The 21455-nt window shown below is 31.3% G+C and overlaps 2 protein-coding genes across 2 annotated transcripts; one reads left to right on the top strand and one right to left on the bottom strand.

The window, feature by feature from the left end:
* The first annotated feature begins 940 nt into the window (after positions 1 to 940).
* On the top strand, positions 941 to 1375 carry LOC145599155 (uncharacterized). The gene has a single exon (XM_081655565.1). The coding sequence runs from the start codon at positions 941 to 943 to the stop codon at positions 1373 to 1375; it is 435 nt and encodes a 144-aa protein (XP_081511691.1).
* A 10668-nt stretch (positions 1376 to 12043) lies between these two features.
* On the bottom strand, positions 12044 to 14100 carry LOC145598400 (AT-hook motif nuclear-localized protein 23-like). The gene has a single exon (XM_081654746.1). It carries the CDS (start codon positions 13368 to 13370, stop codon positions 12459 to 12461), a length of 912 nt encoding a protein of 303 aa, XP_081510872.1. The 5' UTR covers positions 13371 to 14100; the 3' UTR covers positions 12044 to 12458.
* Positions 14101 to 21455: the final 7355 nt, after the last annotated feature.

Below are 21455 nucleotides of genomic sequence, written 5' to 3'. Positions count from 1 at the left end.
ACCACATTTTCTTCACGAAATAATCACCGTCTATTAAGCCATTATTCAACTTCTCCAACAGGATCGGATAGTGAAAGTCACCACCCTTCTTAGAGTGACCGTAGTCTACTCTAAGAGTTTCTTCATCAATACTTTCATAACCAACCAAACGAAACAAAACAACTTTGGTTGAAAATGCACCATCTGAAAAGGAATATTAATCATATTGAGAAAATGAGAAGTACCTTCCAATCTTCCATTGTCTAGCAAATTCTTCAACGACTCTTTTCTTGGAAGTGACCTAATGTACATGTACCAAACTCAAAATTGAATGACTACATACTCTATTTTTTTTTTCCAATACTTATTTAAGCACAAGTATTTGTTTTTAAAATACCATACGTATTATAAAAAATTTTAAAAGTTGACTTTTTTAATCTATATATAAAGTCAAATCAAACATATTTACTACTCCGTATGTTTTATTTATTTATTTACAGACAATATATATTCTAGTTATATTACTTATAAAAAATTCAAACAAGAAAATAAAATAAATGGAGAAAATATAAAGTAACCCAAAAATTTATAGACTCGGTGTTAATCGTGTTACAGTTGCATTGCATATCCAAGGTCACAAGCTGTACACATTATCACACATATATTTAGTCATTATATAACCGTTGGTAGGCCAATTTGTAGCACCTCAATATGTCATTTTCTCTCCCGCGTTTAAATCATTCAATCCAACAAGCAAACTGCTTTCACAATGTACATAAATACCCCACTTTTATTTGGTCATTTGACCCCTTCATTACCATATATACCACCACTACCAATTCTTCATCATTACTATATCTGCGTATATTCTCTATCAATACACGAACTACATGTATTATTAGCTATATATCCTTCAAGCTAAAAAAATTATTAGCATCATCTTTCCTTTATTCTTGATATTATGGACTGCTTGGTTATGCCAGTTTCGGTTCTTGTGAGGAGATGCTCCGGTAGGTACTCAAGCTCGAGACTAGGCTACCGGTCCTTGAATGATGATGCTATGCTATCCGATGGTGATTTGGTGACGGTGGTGGTGGGTAGAGAAAGAAGGCAATTCTTGGTGGATCCATTTGTGTTACAAGAGAGCCCGTTTCGAGTTTTGATTGAGTTGGCTATGCAAGGTCATAATAAACATGATCATAAGAATAAGAGGGAGTTGGAGGATTATATGAATGGTACTATTATAACTAATAAGTATTCTACAAAAAGGGTGATTTTTGTTGATGTGGATGCTATATTGTTTGAGCATATGCTTTGGTTGATGTATAATGATTGTTCTTCTTTTTTCAAGCTTAATGTTAAGGAGATTATAGAATTTTATGCTCAAGATTATTAATATATATATATATATATAGATTAACTGTACTACATAATGGATAATATACTTATATGATATACTTAATTAACTACTTAACTTGGGGTAGGCAGGTTTAATCTCAAGTTTGATTAATCTTGAGAATATTATTGAATCACTTGTGATTAATATTTCTTGTCATAATTGTGTATACCTTGTGAGTAAATAAAATCTAGTATTGATCATTTGGAGATTTATTAATTTAGTATACTTTGATTTATTATTATTTTGTAAACTTCTAAACTGTAAAACTTTCTTCAAGCTTCATTGCATATTATGGTTATGAAGTACTTATTATATGGCCAATAATATTATGGGCAGTAATTAGTGGCTCCATCCCCCCACCATCAGCCCACCAACAATATTAATAATGAAGTCATGTGATAGAATTTAAGTAATAATTTATTTTCTTTTATGGGTTGTCCGTTACGTTAGATCTTGTACACTTAAAATTGGTCATTGTCTCATTGACATTTGAACACTAAATACATACTATCACACACTCACACAAATGGACGATTTGTAATAAGAATCTCAATCACACAAAACATGTCACCTAAAATATATCAAAATAACATCCGAAAGATTGGCTATTATGTTCTTTCAATTTGTAACACCTTAAAAGTTAAAAATGGTCGGTGTTTGTTTGTAATCGAAGAGTAGAAAGATTTGGGATACAAATTCTTAGCTACTAAATAATAAGCTTAGTTTTGGAAAGCCCTTAATCAATATAGTACCAAGATTCAATTTGATAATCTAAAATTTAAGATTGTTTAGGGAAGTAATGCATAGTTGACATAGTTCTATGTTTATGTATGCCCCACGAGAGTTCACTATTCTAATATTTTCAATTTTTACTTAAATATTTGAAGAGTTATACAAGTATATATATTTTTATAACTTAACATGTATCCACAAATAATTAGACACGCTAATTATAAGACATAAACCATGCTAAAATAATCCGTAAGAGAAGATGATAAAAATATAGAGAGATAGTCCCTACAGAATTTCCAATTGCATGTAATATTTCCATCTTAAAACCCTTTTAAATTTGCATCCTCACTTAAATTTAAACAATGGCATTTCTGATTTTCTGTCCTACGGAGAAAATTCATAAAACCAACCCTAATACGAACATTTATGACAACATATAATAGTCTTATATGGTTCCAAACTACATTATATGACCCCAAGATTTATCCCCTAATATCTCAAGACTTTTCGACACCGGATCTTGAAACCTCCATAATTGCTCAAAAGGCGTGGATAATAGCCTTCACTTTTGGAAATTTTTGACGTTTTTTTTGCCCAGAAATAAAAATTGCCGAAATGTTTACTATGGACCCTAATACCCTCCGGGAGTCCAATTGGATGGATGGGACCTTCCAATTTGCCTTTAAGCATCTAATTTACTCGTTTATAACATGCACCGATTTCATAAATACAAGCCTAACACGGACATTTATGACAACATATAATAATCATATATGGTTCCAAACGAAATTATATGATCTTGGGATGTATTCCCTAGTATCTTAAGTATTTTTGACATCGGGTCTCGAAACCTAAAAAATTGTTCAAAAAGTGTGGATAATAGCCTTCAATTTTGGAAAATTTTGACTTTTTTATGCCCGGAAATAAAAATTGCCGAAATGTTTACCATGGACCGTAATATCCTCCGGTAGTCCAATTGGATGGATAGAACCACCCAATTTGCCTTTAAGCATCTAAATTACTCGTTTATAACTTGTACTGATTGCATAAACACAAGCCTAACACGGACATTTATGACAACATATAATGATCATATATGGTTCCAAACGAAATTATATGATCCTGGGATGTATTCCCTAGTATCTTAAGTCATTTTAACACCGGGTCCCGAAACCTCAAAAATTGTTCAAAAAGCGTGGATAATAGCCTTCAATTTTGTAAAATTTTGACTTTTTTTGGCCCGTAAATGAAAATTGCCGAAATGTTTACCATGGACCCTAATACCATTTGGGAGTCCAATTGGATGGATGGAACCATCCAATTTGCCTTTAAGCATGTAATTACTCGTTTACAACTTGAACCGATTTCATAAACACAAGCCTACCACTGCACGCACATTTATGACAACATATAATGATCATATATATATGGTTCCAAACGACATTATATGATCCTGGGATTTATCCCCTAATATTTTAAGAATTTTTAACACCGGGTCCCGAAACCTCCAAAATTGTTCAAAAAGCGTGAATAATAGCCTTCAATTTTGGAAAATTTTGACTTTTTTTGGTCCGAAAATAAAAATTTCCAAAATGTTTACCATGGAACCTAATATCCTCCGAGAGTCCAATTGGATGGATGGAACCATCCAATTTGCCTTTAAGCATCTAATTTACTCATTTACAACTTCACTAGTCTCATAAACACAAGCCTACCACGGACATTTATGACAACATATAATGATCATATATGGTTCAAAACGACATTATATGATCCTGGGATGTATTCTCTAGTATCTTAAGAAATTTCGACACCGGGTTCCAAAACCTCTAAAATTGTTAAAAAGCGTGGATAATAGCCTTCAATTTTGGAAAATTTTGACTTTTTTAATCCAGAAATAAAAATTGCCGAAATGTTTACCATGAACCCTAATATCCTCTGGGAGTCCAATTGGATGGATGGAACCATCCAATTTTCCTTTAAGCATCTAATTTACTCGTTTATAACTTGCACCGATTTCATATACACAAGCTTACCACACGGACATTTATGACAACATATAATGATCATATATGGTTCCAAACGACATTATATGATCCTGGGATTTATTCCCTAGTATCTTAAGCCTTTTTGACACCGGGTCCCAAAACCTCCAAAATTGTTCAAAAAGCGTGGATAATTGCCTTCAATTTTGAAAATTTTTGACTTTTTTTTGCCCGAATATAAAAACTGCTGAAATGTTTACCATGGACCATAATATCCTCCAGGAGTCCAATTGGATGGATGGAACCATCCAAATTGCCTTTAAATATCTAATTTACTTGTTTACAACGACTTGCATCGATTTCATAAATACAAGCTTATCATGTACATTTATGACAACATATAATGAGCATATATGGTTCCAAACGACATTATATAATACTGAGATGAATTCCCTTGTGTCTTAAGACTTTTTGACATCGGGTCCCGAAACCTCCAAAATTGTTCAAAAGGCGTGGATAATGGCCTTCAATTTTGGAAAATTTTGACTTTTTTTTGCCCAGAAATAAAATTAAGTTGCTAAGATGTTTACCATGGTCCCTATTATTCTTCAAGAGTCCACTTGGGTCGGTGGAACCATCCAATTTTCCTTTAAACATCCAATTTACCCTTTTTCATACACACCTCTTATATTGGCTATAAGCTTTAACAGGACATTTATGTAGCTAAATAATGGTCATATGTGGGTTGAAACAATATTATGACCCCGGGATGCATCCCGTAGTGTTCCGTGAATTTCCGACACTGGATCCCGACACCTCCAAATTGCTCCGATATCGTGTATTATAGCCTTCATATTTGGCTTCCGTATATCATTTTTTCACTCGGTGATATTATGCATCTAAATACTTTCATGGGTTACCAAAGGGTCTTGGAAGTCATACATAATGCCGGAACCATCTCATTCATCCTTAATCATTCTAAGAATTTGATTGAAGTAGGGGGATTCCCTTACCTTCCCATCTACTCTCAAAGTTGACTTACAAAATTAGGCTGGATAAACCTGTGAAAAGTGCCGGTTCAATAGGATCCATCATCTTCCCTTTAAAAAAATTTTCCTCAAATGTTTTTTTATAACCCTTATGTTAAAAAAAAAAAAAAAAAAAAAAAAAAAAAAAAAAAAAAAAAAAAAAAAAAAAAGAGCAGAACTTTCATTAATGGTCTTTATGTTAGGCTAAGGCCCAATTGAACATAAATGTGACGATCTAAAAGCTTCAATACCTTCATTTGGGGCTCTTAGTTATATCTTTTTTTGAACCTTTATCCAAGAAAGCTAAAAATTATACGTAGTATTAAATGTAACTAAGCCCAAGTCCATTACGCTGTGTTTGAACTAGCATGGATTCGTCACTTTACCAATTACCATGTGTTGTGAACTTTTGAAGTAGTACTTTCATCTACAAAAAATGAAAAGAAAATGCTTTTTATAGGCCTTGTTTGGTAAATGGCTTTTTTTTTTTTGAAAACATGGTAAATGGCTTTTCATTGGCTTTTAGATTGGCTTTTGGCTTTTTTAAACATCCAAAATTTGTGTTTGGTAAATGGCTTTTTTAGCCAGCTGAAAAGCTGGCTTTTAAGCCAAAATGAAAAAGCTACTTGGAGTAGCTTTTGGCTTTTGGCTTTTGGCTTTTGGCTAACTAAGTTACTAATAACATTCAACAGCCAATTTTACCAAACATATTTTTAGACTAATAAAAAGTCAAACAGCCAATACAAACAGCCAGTCAAACTAGCCAACAGCCAGCAGCCAATTGCCAAACAAGGCCATAGTTAGGTTTTTTTTTGGGTTGTGTTTTAATATGTTGTTACACTATTTTATCGTCATCAACTAAACATGCTGATCGATATTGTTCGTATGTTAATACGTTATGCAATTTTATTGGAGTAATTAATGAAATTTAATCACAGGTGGGTGTGTTAATAATGTGTAGATTTCAATGATGGAATTGGAGAGTTTTGTGGTTAGACCTTGAACTTTACTTAACTCTAAACTCTGCATAATAGTTATCAGGGTGAGAGACCTTATGTACAATTGTACATGCAACAAATTGAATACCCGGCCCAATTGGAAATGAAGCACCATTGTACGTGTAAGCTTATATTTAGGCTCTGCACCTCTAGCTAGATCCATCGTATGATAGTTCTAACGAATGCTAACTAACTTAGTTGGTTTTCTAACTTGCTTTAAGGTATTTGACTAAGTCAAAATACCAGTAATACTCCATCATATGATAGCATTGTTCGATATAGTAGTGAAGAGTAGTACCTTCACGTTTCAATATAAAAAATCAATATAATTAGCTAGCTTTAAAGCAATGGTTAGTAAAAGCTACGGTGTATTATATTTAGCTATAAATTACTATTTTAACAATTACTGTATGTTGTGCAAAAACTAGCCTATATAAGTTTACATACATCAAACGACTTTGGCAATTAATTAACCTTTAACAGTTAGTTTCTCACTACTTACAAGACTAAAGATCCAATAGCTTTTATAATTAATAGGTTGTGATGTTTAGCATGCATGCACAAAAACTATTTCGCCAAATAACAAATGTTAAAGCTAAGGCTTGTGATCGAATCTTTTTTACATCATTAATTACTAATTTAAGCTTTCTAAAGACGAAAATGATTCGATGATTGGTCTACACTCTTAAACTACCATGTCATACTAGGTTGCCACCCAAATCCCCCAATGAATAAGAAAGGCGATTAAAAGGTATATGCCCTAGAACAGAAGTACCCAAAAAGCTATAAGAACGAAGGAAAGATTGAAGTACAAGTCGAGTTAGTATGTTGTTCTTATTCCTCTCAAATGCAGAGAAAGTTAAGCTCTTTATTTATCTCTCTCAATTAATTAGAAGCTTCTTCAATACTACTCACGCTTTTTACTAGCTCATGATCATAATGAATATTGTAAAAAAATGTACTAATCATTCTCATCATACCATGATGCCTACTGTTTGATTGACATAACCTGGTTACATCAATTGTACTCTTCAACATACCTAGCCTTTTATGAGACATGATAACTAAACTTTTTATTGAAATTATACTTTGTTATGTTACTAGAAAATGGTGACCATACATTAATTTATGTTACTTTCTCATCTCATTAACATATATTTCTATTTACTATCTTTCAAAAAAAAAAAAAAAAAAATCTATTTACTATGTATTCATATGATCAAAGAAAGATCGATATTCATATGCGGAATATTGTTAAATTTGTATCAATTTATATTTTTAATATATCAATTGAGTGATGATTTATTTAAAATTGACGATATTAATGTTAAAAGAGGTATGCAAAGTGTAAATGAGAAGATCTTAATTAACAACGAAAAGGGGTCAGGAGAACTTATAAATATTGTGATTTGTAACTTTAATTTAGTTCATCTATTGAGGAAGTCCAATAACAAAAAAAGCAAAAAAAAAGAGTTATAAATTAAATTAAAGGGGTCTTAATTACAAGTTGTCTTCATTATTGTTGCCAACATCATCATTTACTGTACACAATGATATTTAGTGTATAATTAAACATGTTTTGCATAAAGTTTAGGTTGGAGGATCGGAGTTGCTAAAATTTCATTAGCTAGCTTATGTAGCTCATGATGAACATGACTCCTCCTTATAATAAATTATATTGTTTATATTAGTATAATACATAGATTTAGATGTTTCTTGGTATAACCATTAATTAGTTTACTAGTTGACAACTTGGATAAACATAACAGCATTATTATTATTGTAAATAATGTGTGTAAACATGCATATAATAGATGTCTTAATCTAATATTGTAAGAACACAAGACTTAGTCAACATATTCTCTATTCCAAGTTTGCCTTTCATTATTCGTTGTTTCTTTGCTTTATCATATTTGAAGTTGGTAAGCTAATATCTTAATGTCCTAACTACCTTTTCTTAATTCCACTTTACCTTCCAATAATCATTTTACATCCCCCTCTCTCATCATCATTTAGCATTATTTCACTAATAAGTTTTTTAGCTTTAACAACCAAATAAATTAAGAAAATTGAATCACTAGGTCAACAGATTTTAATATATTTAGTATGGTCCATTAATTATTAAGATATTCATGTATCATTTTATTAAATATAAATAATAAATTAGTGGAACATATATATATATATAGATGTAATGGTTAATGGTCATGAAATCTATAATAACATAAGCTTATTTTCATGAAAGTCCTAAGTAAATTACCACTTTGTATTCTGAATTGGTGCAAAAGCAAGGGAAGAGCCCAATTCAGCAAAGAATATCTCAACAAGCTTTTAAATAAATGTATTGGCTTTGGCTACTATATGCTCAAATCCTCTATTAATTCTAAGTTAGAAACTTAAAGGTAACCAAACCTATTTCTAAAAACACTTGCGTATGGCTTATTTGGTAGTAGTAGTATAATCGGAATTGTGTTTACACATCAAAGTGTTCAAATAACTCGTCATTAGTCATTACCATGCTTTACTTCCGTGCAATACTATCAAGGTATCAATCAAACAACCATTATAATTATTATCATCTCACTCTTTTAGCCTAGCTATATTCTTAAGATTTTAATTAAGGTTTAATTTGTTCTTATCTCTCTAATGAAGCAAAGCCATCACTTTAATCCAAATTTTGAAATAAACCTAATCCTTCTGAAAGAGTGAAAGTGTACAAATGTGGTCATCAGTTGATTGAATCTTTAAACTAAAATCTATTATATAGTATAATATAATATACATTACAATGATATTATAACTAAGTAATTAGATCTTGTCTTCTAACATGAAACCTACAATATCTATAGGTCCAGGTATCGCCCCCTCCTTTCTCCTTGCATTGCTTGTGATGAATATTACATATATGCTTCCTATGTTTACTTTTACATGCATTAAAACATACTTAGGGAGCTCATTAATAACTTGTAAGTTTCTTCAAATTACATTTCTAATTAGAGGGATTGTAAACGTGTATTTGTATGCTTGATATCAATTTTATGTTGTATCTTCTTATCAACAGTTTTAAACAAAAGATTAGATTCGAACAAAAGAACAATTTAGTTGGTAGGAAAAAATTAAAATTATAAAACTTCAATATCCACAACTGAGAAATTGCAGCTTGACCGTACCATAAAGCATAATTAATTATCAAGCTAGATTATTGCCTAATTAATTAAGAGGTTGAGTAATATATATATGCATGTATCATCACTAGATTTAATCTAATATGATCATCTGTTAGATCACATACATGAGCTTATTACTTTTTTTTTTCTTTTTTTTCCTTTGACAGTAGAAAGTTGAGCACACACAACATATATATTGCCCTAGGCAAGTCATCGGCATGTTAATCACATAGTTTGATGATAATTCTGTTCAAGATGTGTACTTCTATAATACATAAATATACTCGCTCTCAACTCACCCCATCCAAAATTAATTGTTGTGTTGATATTAGTCTAAACAAAGGTACATAGTACATGAATGCATTTGATGATATAATACATCGTATATGGTTCCAACATAAATGACAAAAATACACAATCACATCACATCATATCTATCTCAAAAGATTGCTCCATTATATATTGTCCCTAGCTTTGAGTTCTATCCCTTGCATTGCTTACCCTAGCATTGAACCCTAACTTGCTTTAATTTAGTGGACGTTGATATCATTATCATACATAAAAACATATATTTCATCAAAGAAATCTTAAAGAATCTTAATTTGTATGATCATACGTAAGATCACAAATTATTATTAAAGAATGACATTAAGGTTATGGATAACATTAATTCATCCATGACATACATCATACTTCCATATTCACTACATATAATTAGAATTGAAGATTACAATCAACCTTAATACAACAATATAATTAAAATTAGGTCATATCACAATCAATGTAACCAAAACAAAGGTAATAATGGTCATCCATTAATAATTAAGTTTAAGGGACCATTGTTAACCAAAAGGTTTCTTAATATATTGAGCTAAAGTTATAGTTAACGGATATAAATCATTGCTTTGGAAGTTTACTCTTGGCTGATTGACTCGATTTCATCGATCGGAGATACCGGAGAGACATGTTGTTTATTCGTTTCGGCCATACATTGGCTGGATTAGTTGATAAATAAGATAATTTATATATAATTAACTGACAATTAGCATGGATGTGGAGCTAAGGACAAAGGAGCTAGTTAATAAACAACTCCCTCAAACCCTCATGTTAGCGCATCCGGCGGCAACTTGGATATAAATATTTAATTAAATTCGCGAAACCATTGTTTTTAATTAGTCTTTAGAATCAGTAGATCGAAATACACACACACAATATATATATATATATATATATATATATATAGGGAAAATATTGAAATTATTTTATAGGGAAGACATATTAAGCATTAGCTACTTCTTAATAATAATTAAACATGAAATTTATAAGTATTATTGTACAATATGACACTTTATTATCAAATGTTGTTTCCATTTAAAAACAAAAAGGTGGAATTAGAAGAAAATTAAAATAAGATCATATTATATATAGAACTTCCCTATAATATAGTATCAAACTAGTAAGTAGCTGAAAGATCAGATAATGTTCTAGTAATCTATATATAATTAAGCATTCATGTAAACATATATAGATGTACTATATCTAATTTCATAAACAAAAATATTTTATATTACAAGTATATATCCAGAACCTGTAAAGCAGCAAGATTGAAAATACTTGAACTAGTTAATTAATTCAGGAAAATCACAGAAAACTTCAAATTAAAGTACCATAAATCTATAAAATAGAACCAAATATAATGAAGTCAACACATAACGATAATGTAGTTAAATGTTGGTTAGCTTTGTAAAATATACAAATTATTACTCATTAATGGATAATCACGAATTTTCAATCCAAATTATTGAAAATAACTTTCAATCAAACATGATCTATTGTTTAAGGACAGAGCGAGTATAGTTTTATTAATGAACATTTATATGGGTCCAAAGAGTTATACAAACCACATGCTTCAAAAATCAAAACATAACTATAAAAAGCCCTAAAAATTTTGCTAAAAAGAGTAAACAAAAATAGATTTTTTCTCCTATGTCTTCCCCTTAAAATAGAAGTATAATTTTATTACTTTGCCTAGAAAATGGCAATTATAAATAGAAAAATAAAAAATAAAAATGGGATAAAGAAGAAATGCAGAAGTTCTAGAAGAATTGACAGTTCCCAAATTGTAGAAAAAACAGGAGAAAAATTAAGTAGCAGAAAATAAATTCTTAACAATTTTAGTGAAAACTTGTGAATGTTTATGTTTTGGTAGGACAAGAAGAATCCTTCTTACTCAGAAGTAAACCCAATTTTGTTTTCCCATTGTTTTTATAACTCTCTACTACTATAGTATTTATTACTTCTCCCTGAAAACAATGCAAATATTTTTTATAAAAAAATTAAAGTTGATGCACATGATGTATGTTTGTAAATTGTAATGATTTCATTTCCCAAATATTCATCATATACTACTAGTATATATAATATGATGGAACATGTTCTTAAACTATACAAGATTTCATTAAAAACTATATATTATGATTAGATAATGAAGTTATAAATGTATATATATGGGTTAGTTAACAATAGGAACAGGGATTATATATTTTGTTATGGATGATTGTGGATTGCTAAAGACTAATTAATTAGCTATCAAGAAAAACATGTATGTATGAATATTAATTATCGAAATTAAATTAAGATTCATTCATCTAGAACTGTGTCAAACAATCCGAACACATCAAATTCTTTTTAATTCTCACTGAAATAATAATAATAATAATTAAGATAGACATAAACAAACAAGTTGATTCCTTCATCAAACAAACACACAAGGAAATTGGAGCTTAAGAGAAAAAGAGAGAGACTATTTCCAGAATTTCCAAAATACAAAGAAAAAAAAAAAGGGAAGTTACTTCCAAGAAAAAAGTACAAAGAGTTACATGATAGTACCATGGATTATTATTATTGTTGGCTGACCTGCTGAATGATCCTTCAAATGTCGCCGTTGCGAAGGCGAGAAATTACAGCCGTTTGATCATCTATCATCGTCGTCGTTGTTGTCATCAACATCAAATGGCTGGGAATGGATGGAGTTTGAGTTGAAGTACTCTAGCTAATTAATTCAACTTTCTAAACTAAAAAGAAAAAAAAAAAAAAAAAGGTAAAAAAATAAAGAAAAACAAGCTGCTTCTGCTGTTGTTGATGTTTTTGATTTTGATTAATTTGTATTATTATCCAAATGGAGGTCTACCAGCTGAATTGTTATTAGCAGCAGCCCATCCATCAACCGGCAACTGGCAGTTTTGCATATTTAGGGGCAAATTTAAGAAAGGTAACCCTGAAGATGGGTCTGGGAACTGGGCCCCGTTTCCACCGGCTGGTCCGGTTTGCATCTGGAGGGCCCCACCTCCACCACCACCTGCTGCTGCCGCTGCCTCCTCCTCTTCCAACGGCAGTCGCTCGTAAGCGACGTTGGTAAAGGAGGCGGCGATGACGATTACGGGACCCGCGGCTACGAGCTCACCGACTACGTTCCCCCCGACCACCTGCCCCTGACCACCAGCCAAGAATATGGTTAGGCTGGTGGCTCCAGGCGGGGCAGGTGGGGGTAAGAACGAGCCGGAGAGCGAAAGGATCTCGAACCGACCGTGTAGTGTAACAACAGCTGAACCACTAGTCCCTCCTCCTCCCCCGGGTTGGCGGAGACTAACATTTGTAACTGTCCCAGTTCCGCTGAGGACACAGATTCCGCGTTGCCTCCTACGAGCATAGGAGGCAACGCAGTCGAATATATCACAACCACTAGCTACCTCCAGGATATGAGCTCGGAGAGTGTTAGCACTCTCCCGAGTTATTATCACTGGAGGTTTAGGTTTATTCTTCGACCCGGGGGGTCTACCCCTGGGTCGACGACCTACTACGTCTCCGGGGCCAGATTGCCCTGAGCCTCCCCCGGAAACGTTGACTAGGTCTAACCCATGTTGGTCATGGTCATCATGATCAATATTGTTGTTGTTGTTGTTGTTATCGTCGTCTTCAGACGGGTCCGACCTCTGCTGTAAGTGGAGGTCGGGCCGGTGATGACCCTGATGATGAAGTTGATGAACATAACGATTCGCTGTGCCTAAATCTAAGCCAGCCATTCCAACAACAGCATTCAATAACACACACAATAACTTAATTTAGTTGTACTAGGACTGCTTGGATTTTTTTTTAATAAATTAAAGTAAACTTAACTTATAAAAAAAATTAAAAACAAGAGGATAGATGGAAGAAGAACAGTTCTATTTTAAAAAAAATAAAATGTTTGTTTTTGTGAGTTGGGGGATTATTTTTAAGATTGAAGAATATTTTATGAAGAAAGGAAAAGGAGAGCTTCAGAAGTCGAAGTTTATATAAAAAGAAAATTAAAATAAAAGAAAGATTAGAGGAGGGGGGTAAGAGTACAGAGAAAGGAAAGGAAGAAGCGAAGCTGGAAAAGAGGAGAGAGAAACTTATTTTAGAGAGAGAAATAGAGAGACGCAGTCATTTCTCTCATACACCATCCCCCTCTAAAAGTTTATAAATTAAAGCCTCTTCTGTTTTATTAAAAGAATTATTATATTATTTTATCTATTTTATTTGTTTATTTTTATTTCTTTTCTTACTTTAATTTATCATTATTTTATAATTTTATGTTCTTACCAATGGATCAACGCGTGTTAGAAGCGCGTAGTCTTTCTTCGAGTGTGAATTTCTGATCTATTTGGGTCTTTTATTTTATTTTTATTACATTAAGCTGTTTTCATATTCAAAAAAAATGTTGTTGTTGTAGTGATTTTTTTAAAATTAAATTTCTTATAAAGAAAAATTTATTGGTGGATAAGTGAATAACATATTGTTTTTGAGATATACTTTGCAATTATCTAATATTATTTGTACCTATATTGTGTATTTGTGATGAGTTATTAAATCATACTATGTTGTATCGTACGTAGTAATTAATTTATGTACATAGAAAAGAATAATAGTACATTTTATCCAATAATCTAGAATACATATGCCTTTTGATTTGGGAATTAATAAATTAGGTGCCCTAATGAGTCATGAGTTCGTTGATCAAGTTTTCTCTTTGTTACTTGGTAATGTAAAGTAGTAATCTTGGTATCTTGAAGTTGCGAGCTTTCTACTCCTTTGGTAGTTGGTTGCTTGATGTTGTCCTTTTATGTGTTGGGTTATATTGGGAGAGCTTCCAATGGGGATTTATGAATTTGCTAAGCCATGTCAATGTTGTTTATAAGATGACCTTGAAAGTATGACTAAGTTTGAGTTCTCACTATTTGTGACGTTTCAATCAAGGAGAATTTGAGCTTAAGGTTTAATTAAATACGAGTGAGATCTTGAAAAGTAGATATTAATCGGAATTGGGGTTGGCTAATAATTAAGGCTAGACACATTGGCTATATTTGGCAACACTAACTGAAATAAAATTTTTGAAACTGAGTACTTGATTAACTCTAGTGCTTGCTATAGTTTATTGTTAACAAAATGTGGATCGATATATATTATTCATGATCGTTTAGTTTGTTTACCAATAATAAAAACCTTAGCTTTGACACATAGGAGGATAGATTAGCTTGATCCCTTTTGAAGTATGAGGCTACTTGCCATGCCTTATTACTAATTAATAACTCCGTAGTTGTTAAGCCCAAGCTATATATGCTTCATTTTGTGTACGTATGGCGATATCCATTAATTTTATGTATGTGATACCTAGCTAGTAATGTATTAATCATATTTCACACACAATGCACCATATTGGCTTGCTCTTATAGATAGAGACCCTGCAAAGTACAACTCATATATAGCTTTTAAAAAACCTAACAAGTCATTCAAAGCATCACTAAAACTTGGTTGCATGCAATTCTAAATTTCAGTTCGGTCAAAGTCAATCTGAATAGCACAATTTTTGCAAGGATGAACATTTGTATTTTGAATTCACCAAACGACAATGTAACAACATTAATTGAATTTACTTCATTATGTAAAAAACAAAAAAAAAAAACTATAAGGGAGTACGTCAATGTATTACCTTTCAAACAAAGAAGTGATTCTTATTGTTGCTCAAGTTCATTCAAGAGAATGCTTGTCTCAAGCTAAGCAAGGAAATCATCGACAAAGATACGGTAATTTCATCCCATAACATAATATTATGTACTTAATTTTAGAATAGTCAAGAGAGATCTTCAAGATGTTGATCATATTGTAGTTTGTTACTATAGCAGTAGTACCATTTTTTTTTTTTATTTGATTAAGTGAATTGAATTGGCTTAGATTATATTGTTTAATGAAAGACAATATGAAATAGAAAATCGTGAGTGTTATATTGGTCTGAAAACACTATATACTCTCTCTAGCCTTAAATAATCGCATAATATAATTCAACATATTCCGAAAGTAGTACAGCTATAGTAACTTCCATGATTAAAATATACTAATAGATTCAATTCTTCCATCTTAATGATTAATGTTGGTTACACTAATTAAATATTTAACCTTTTGAGCTCTTATATTAAGAAAAAAAAACTAAATTGTGAAGACAAATTAAAGGTGCGTCAATGTAGAGAAGAAGATGGGATTGGTCAACTTAAAAAAAAGCAAGACAGAGCCATAATAAAACTCTGAGTATCAGAAAATCCTAACAGGACCTTAAATAAATGCATGACTCATATATTAATTAAATGTCATGTCACACTCTGAGCAGTGGGTGGAAATATTGATTTTCATTTCATTTCATAGGTAGTAAAAAATAAGAACCCTTAAACATTTATTTGTCCTATCTTCCTATGTAATATTTCTGATGCGACAGTAGAAATGCATCATATTTAATTCCGTGACTAGAAAATTTAAGAATAACCTACTTTTTTAAAGTTTGTACCCGTTGTAGCAAAGACACAAACACACTACAAATATGATATCAATACTTCAATAGAGTGTACTTTGTTAGTGTGCTACTAATTTTTTTTACTGTATACACGTTGATGATTAAGTTAAATGTATCGTGATTGGCTAAGAGCGACAAAAGTTAAATACTTCTATATGGTTCAGAGCTTAATTGTAGGAAAATAAGTACTTATACTTTGTTGTATTGTATGACGATTAATTTAAAGTTTTTATTGGATGTGATTTAAGATTTGATAAAATGCTATAAATTGTTATACTAATTTGATTTCTACATTAGTGATACTCCTTGTTAGAAATATACCTTGAAACTGATTTTGAATAGTGGAGTACTGGAGTAGAGGTAGCTCAGTAGTTCGCAGGCAACCTTGGTTGCGATGAATTTGGAGTTATAGCTCCTAGGCAAGTGAGTCGGAGCTCATTGAAAATAAAATTAGCATCACTAAAGATTATCTAGAGTATTTATTGAATAAAATAACTTAATGCTTTCAATTCTCCTGTACTTTAAATCATTGATAATGCAATTAGAGAAAAATTTATCAACTTAAAAGATAGTTTGACCGTTTATATCTCTTACAAAATCATTTAGGGCCTGTTCTCTTACGTTGAAATTCAGTTCAGTTTAGTTCACTTCAGCTGAGTTCAGTTCAATTCAGTTCAGTTCAACTCAGTTCAGTTCAGTTCCTAATTTCCTTCTCTTATAAAATATTTAGTTCAGTTCAGTTCAGTTCAGTTCAATTCAGTTCAATTCAGTTCAGTTCAGCTGAGTTCAGTCAATGAGCACAGACCCTTAATGGTTTCGAACAATCTTCACCAATTATATCAAACAATCTTCACCAATTATGTCAAACAATCTTCATGCTTTGAATATTACAACCTTTTAAATTATATAGAGAATTTACACACAATGCAGCACAGCACAGCACCTAGCCAAAACCTGAATTATATTCCTCAATCTCATACATTGGCTACAAATTGTTCCTCTTTTGTACATTTTGTAAAACTTCTAATTTAACTAAAGAGTACTTATTTCTTAAGCAAGACCAACTTTGGAACTTCATAGTTATTAGGAATGACCTCCAAACAAGGAGTGGGCCCCTGACGAAATATGGACCCACATCTCCTTATGACTAGGCAATATATTGTCCGCTCCTGTTAATATTTTCCTAAACAAATATTTGTCCATTTCTTCATTGGTCCAATATATATCTTCTAAGTTCCTTTTTGTCTCCTTTTATTTATTTATTTTTTCAATAATATAAAAAATCATATTTTCAAAATTTATAAAGAAAAAAGGATGATGGGGTAGATAATATGATATTATATTATATAAATACATCATTAATTTGAGCTCAAAGCAAATGTTACGTGAGACCTAGGATAAATGTTGATTGGATATAGTCATATAGACATGAATTTCAAACCCCATTATTTTTTTTCATATATTTAACATATAATTACACATGCCTCTCTTTTTTCATTGGCATTTTTCTGTGAAGATTTGACGTTTCTGATTCGTATTTTTGAGATTTTGTTTGGCTTTGACCTATTGACATGATGCTTACAACTTTTTATAAAACTTTTATTAATTTTTCCTCAGCTTAAATCATTGTACAAGAATTTTTAATCATGATTTTAGAGAATTATGTCTTTACATGCAAAAGAAATCATAGTTCAAGAAATCGTAGTTCTCTAAACCATAATTGTATGTGGTTCATACATTCAAAATTTTATTTTAAAAAAGGATATTTTTTTCCTTCTTACAAATTAAAGACCTATTACTTGGTATTATATTAAGAGTAATATAAATTTTCTAGTAGATGTTGAAATACATTAGTTAAGAAAAAACCACATGTAAGTTATTATTTATTAGTAGTCATCCCTCGTTGGAAAATAAATGAGTGAACTAACATATAAGCCTATGTGGCTCCTTGATGAATAGTCGATATTGACAATGTTTTCCTAACTACTATACTACGAGTAGATGAGGACTCATGTGTTCAAATCTCATTTGATGCCAACTCATGCTTTTACATTGTAAAATTATACGAGTATCTATATTATGTTAGGAGTCATATATGGTTGGTTGACGTTGAGAAGCTATCAATTTAAAATAGTGTAATAGTCCCAAGTTATTAGTTGAAATTTGATCTAATTGTAAAAATGAATGAATGTCAGTATTTTTTTTATTATACATCCGTTTACACCTAAAATAGATGATACAATGTCTTATCGATCAATGCTAGGAGCAGTAATAGTAATTAAGCAAGAAAGCTGCATGTTCTGTCATCAATGAGTATGTGTAATATGCATCAATTCATTCATGTTGTTGGACATAAATGTCAAAGAGCATGGTAAATTGGTAAGCAGGATTAGTTAAATGCTTCAGAGAATAGCAGATTGTGAGAAACAAAATTGGGAAAAATCAGAGGCATCACGTGTGATCAATTAGTCAATAATAAAAACAACCTTCGTTCGTTCAGCCAGAACAAGACAGTGAGTGAGTGAGTGAGGGAGTTAATTTAAGTGAGTGAGTGAGTGAGTGAGGGATGAAATGAAAAAGATAGAAAGGAGGTGACCATATAGCTGTCGGCCACGAGGTATTTGTCTCTTTCTTAGATATATGACTCCCTATTCTCCGGGGGCCACCTGTCCATATATAACCCCTACTCACACTACTATCAACACCTTTTAATCATCAACACGTACTTTTCTATCGAATCAGATTAGACCAGAATAAATCAAATTAGATTCATTCGAAGTATAGCAAAAACTTATCAAGAGAAATTATTCTAATGCATAGTAAGGCGCACTTCTTTAGGACTTAGTTTAAGGGCAGCTTAATTCAACTCAAGTCACTATATTACTACGTAATTCGTTTTAGTTCAATTCATTTAATTTATTTCAACGCAGTTCAACTCAAGGCTTAACTTGCACGAGTGTACTAATTAAGTGGCTACCACTAAGTGCCTTTATTCACATAGATTTTACACTGTCACCTACTTGCTACCATGTTGCCTAGTGTTGCTTCAAATTGAGCTACCTTAGGAACTTCTTGGCACATCCACTACACCTCATGCATAATACATCAATCTATATTCTTATACCTTAAGTTTGAGAAATGAGCTTGTTCAACATATCTTTTCAACTAGTTAATTTCTAGAGTTATCATGTTTAACAATTTAAGTTAAAATTCTATAAAAATATAACATGAAGTAATATACATACTAATATACTTCATACTTGTACTATTATGTTCAGTGAAAATCTATTTGTATCTCTGTTACACAATAACAAACACGACTAAAACATTAAAAGACGAAGGGAGATTGAATAACTTGAGACCTCCAAAAAAGTGTGACACTTGACCTTAAGAGAAGTGGGGTTACATATTGTTTGCTTGTGATAGCAAGTAAAATGAGTAAAAATAAAAGAAAAAGGGGGCCATACATAATCATATAATGTTAAAATGGGTGTGGTTTGCTTAGGGCAGCGAGAAAGCAGTTTGTTCACTCAGTTAGAGTAACACTGACTGAGACTCTTTTCTGACCCAATTAACATAGGAATGCTCCCCCGAGTTTTTAGGGCACCTTACTTACTTACCCCCTTTAACCTTGCTCAATCTCACTCTTTCTGCTGTCCCTTTTCTTTCTGATTTCAGATCTCTCTTTATAATTCTATGACAACTACTATGTGATGTGTGACACTTGACACTATTTTTATAATTCTATGACCTTATTAATAACCCAAATTCCATTCCATTCATGTGTTCTCCACTTATTTTTATTACTGTATTTAATTCACTCACCAATATTTTTTTATAACAAATTTTACTAATTAATTAAAAAAAAAGTAAACAAGTTGCTAGGTATTAGCATTGACCTTACTAAAATGCTATTGCATTCTTATGATCTATTCTTGGAGTATCCACCTACCAACCCCCTTCTCCTACACACACATATTCAACTCCTAAAACTATTTTTTAGTTATTCATGGAGTAGTATCTTAACTTTTTTTAAAAAAGCTTTGCTTCCTATATCTAAAATGGTATAGGTAGCATTAAGGGTTATAACTTACAAAATACATTGGATCGAATACTGGAGTTTCACTAGTAGGTACTCGTCATTTGCTTCACCTGAGTATCGACATTGAAATAATTCATCACCCATTCACGATTTATTTGCTCAACTTAAAACAAAAGAATTCATGTCCAAATTTAAACCGTGCTCAAGCCACTATTCCTACCAATTACTTATTTTTAATTTTTAATAAACTTGTTTTTTTTGTCAATATATAATTTAATTCAAGTACATTGATTTGGTGAGTATCAATCTAATTGATGTTAGCAAAAATGTGGTCATAATCTATGAATCAAATTCATTCCTCTAATTGCAAATTTAGGCATAATTAGTTTAGTTTAGGGTTGTTAAAATCTAATCCAATTGTTGTAAGCATATATGACTTTAAATCATATTCTTGATGATTTAAGTATTATCACATGAAATCAATCTTATAATTTTATGAATATACAAGTACAATCTAGCTTGAATAACTAATGGATTAGTCGATTCAAGAACAAATTCGAGAAACAAACACACGTACAGAAGAATACTGGGATTTAAAATAAAATAATAATGCGAGTTAGTGTTAAGGAGAAATGTTAATGTTAGTTTGACAGAACAAATAATTGCGAGCACTAAAATGCATTGTGATCCTTGAGCAAATTGGACTTTGGGTTTGAAAGTACATGTGCATTTTTGTCGTATCCTTAATACTTGTAATTAATTAACAATATCTTTTCGGTAGTCTCACTCATAACACAACAATTAACCAATAATTATGCGTTTACGGACCTTACCGATTAATTAACAATCCTTAATTTGCGTGTTCAAGTCCGTCGATTAAATTAAGACCCAACATTTTTAAAGGAATTGTCTCCACTATGAATATGTTCAATGCAACACAAGCTTAAAGTCTTGTGATTAGTATTTCAAAAAAAGGGGAAAAAAATGTTTATATAGATGGTTGTTTATCTATTATCACCAACAAATTAAATAAGCAATCGATAATTTTACAAGTTAATGATTATAAAGAGCACGGTTTTCAAAAAACAATTATAAAGAACATAAAACTGGATGTTTCTTTTACAAAATAGCTATATGTTCTTTACAAAATAACTATATGTTCATTACAAGATAACTATATGTGATGTTATTTATAAAATAGATATATGTTTTTTTACAAAATAACTACATGTTCTTTACTGAACAACTATATGTTCATTCCGT

The sequence above is a fragment of the Chenopodium album genome, chromosome 20 (genome assembly GCF_948465745.1).
Source record: "Chenopodium album chromosome 20, dcCheAlbu1.1, whole genome shotgun sequence".
Classification (NCBI taxonomy): domain Eukaryota; kingdom Viridiplantae; phylum Streptophyta; class Magnoliopsida; order Caryophyllales; family Amaranthaceae; genus Chenopodium; species Chenopodium album.
The sequence above is the reverse complement of the archived record's forward strand: the minus strand, read 5'-3'. Positions and strand labels throughout refer to the sequence as shown.

Excerpts from the sequence above, each read along its gene's own strand:
- LOC145599155 (XM_081655565.1), top strand. The coding sequence starts at position 941 with ATGGACTGCTTGGTTATGCCAGTTTCGGTTCTTGTGAGGAGATGCTCC.
- LOC145598400 (XM_081654746.1), bottom strand. The coding sequence starts at position 13,370 with ATGGCTGGCTTAGATTTAGGCACAGCGAATCGTTATGTTCATCAACTT.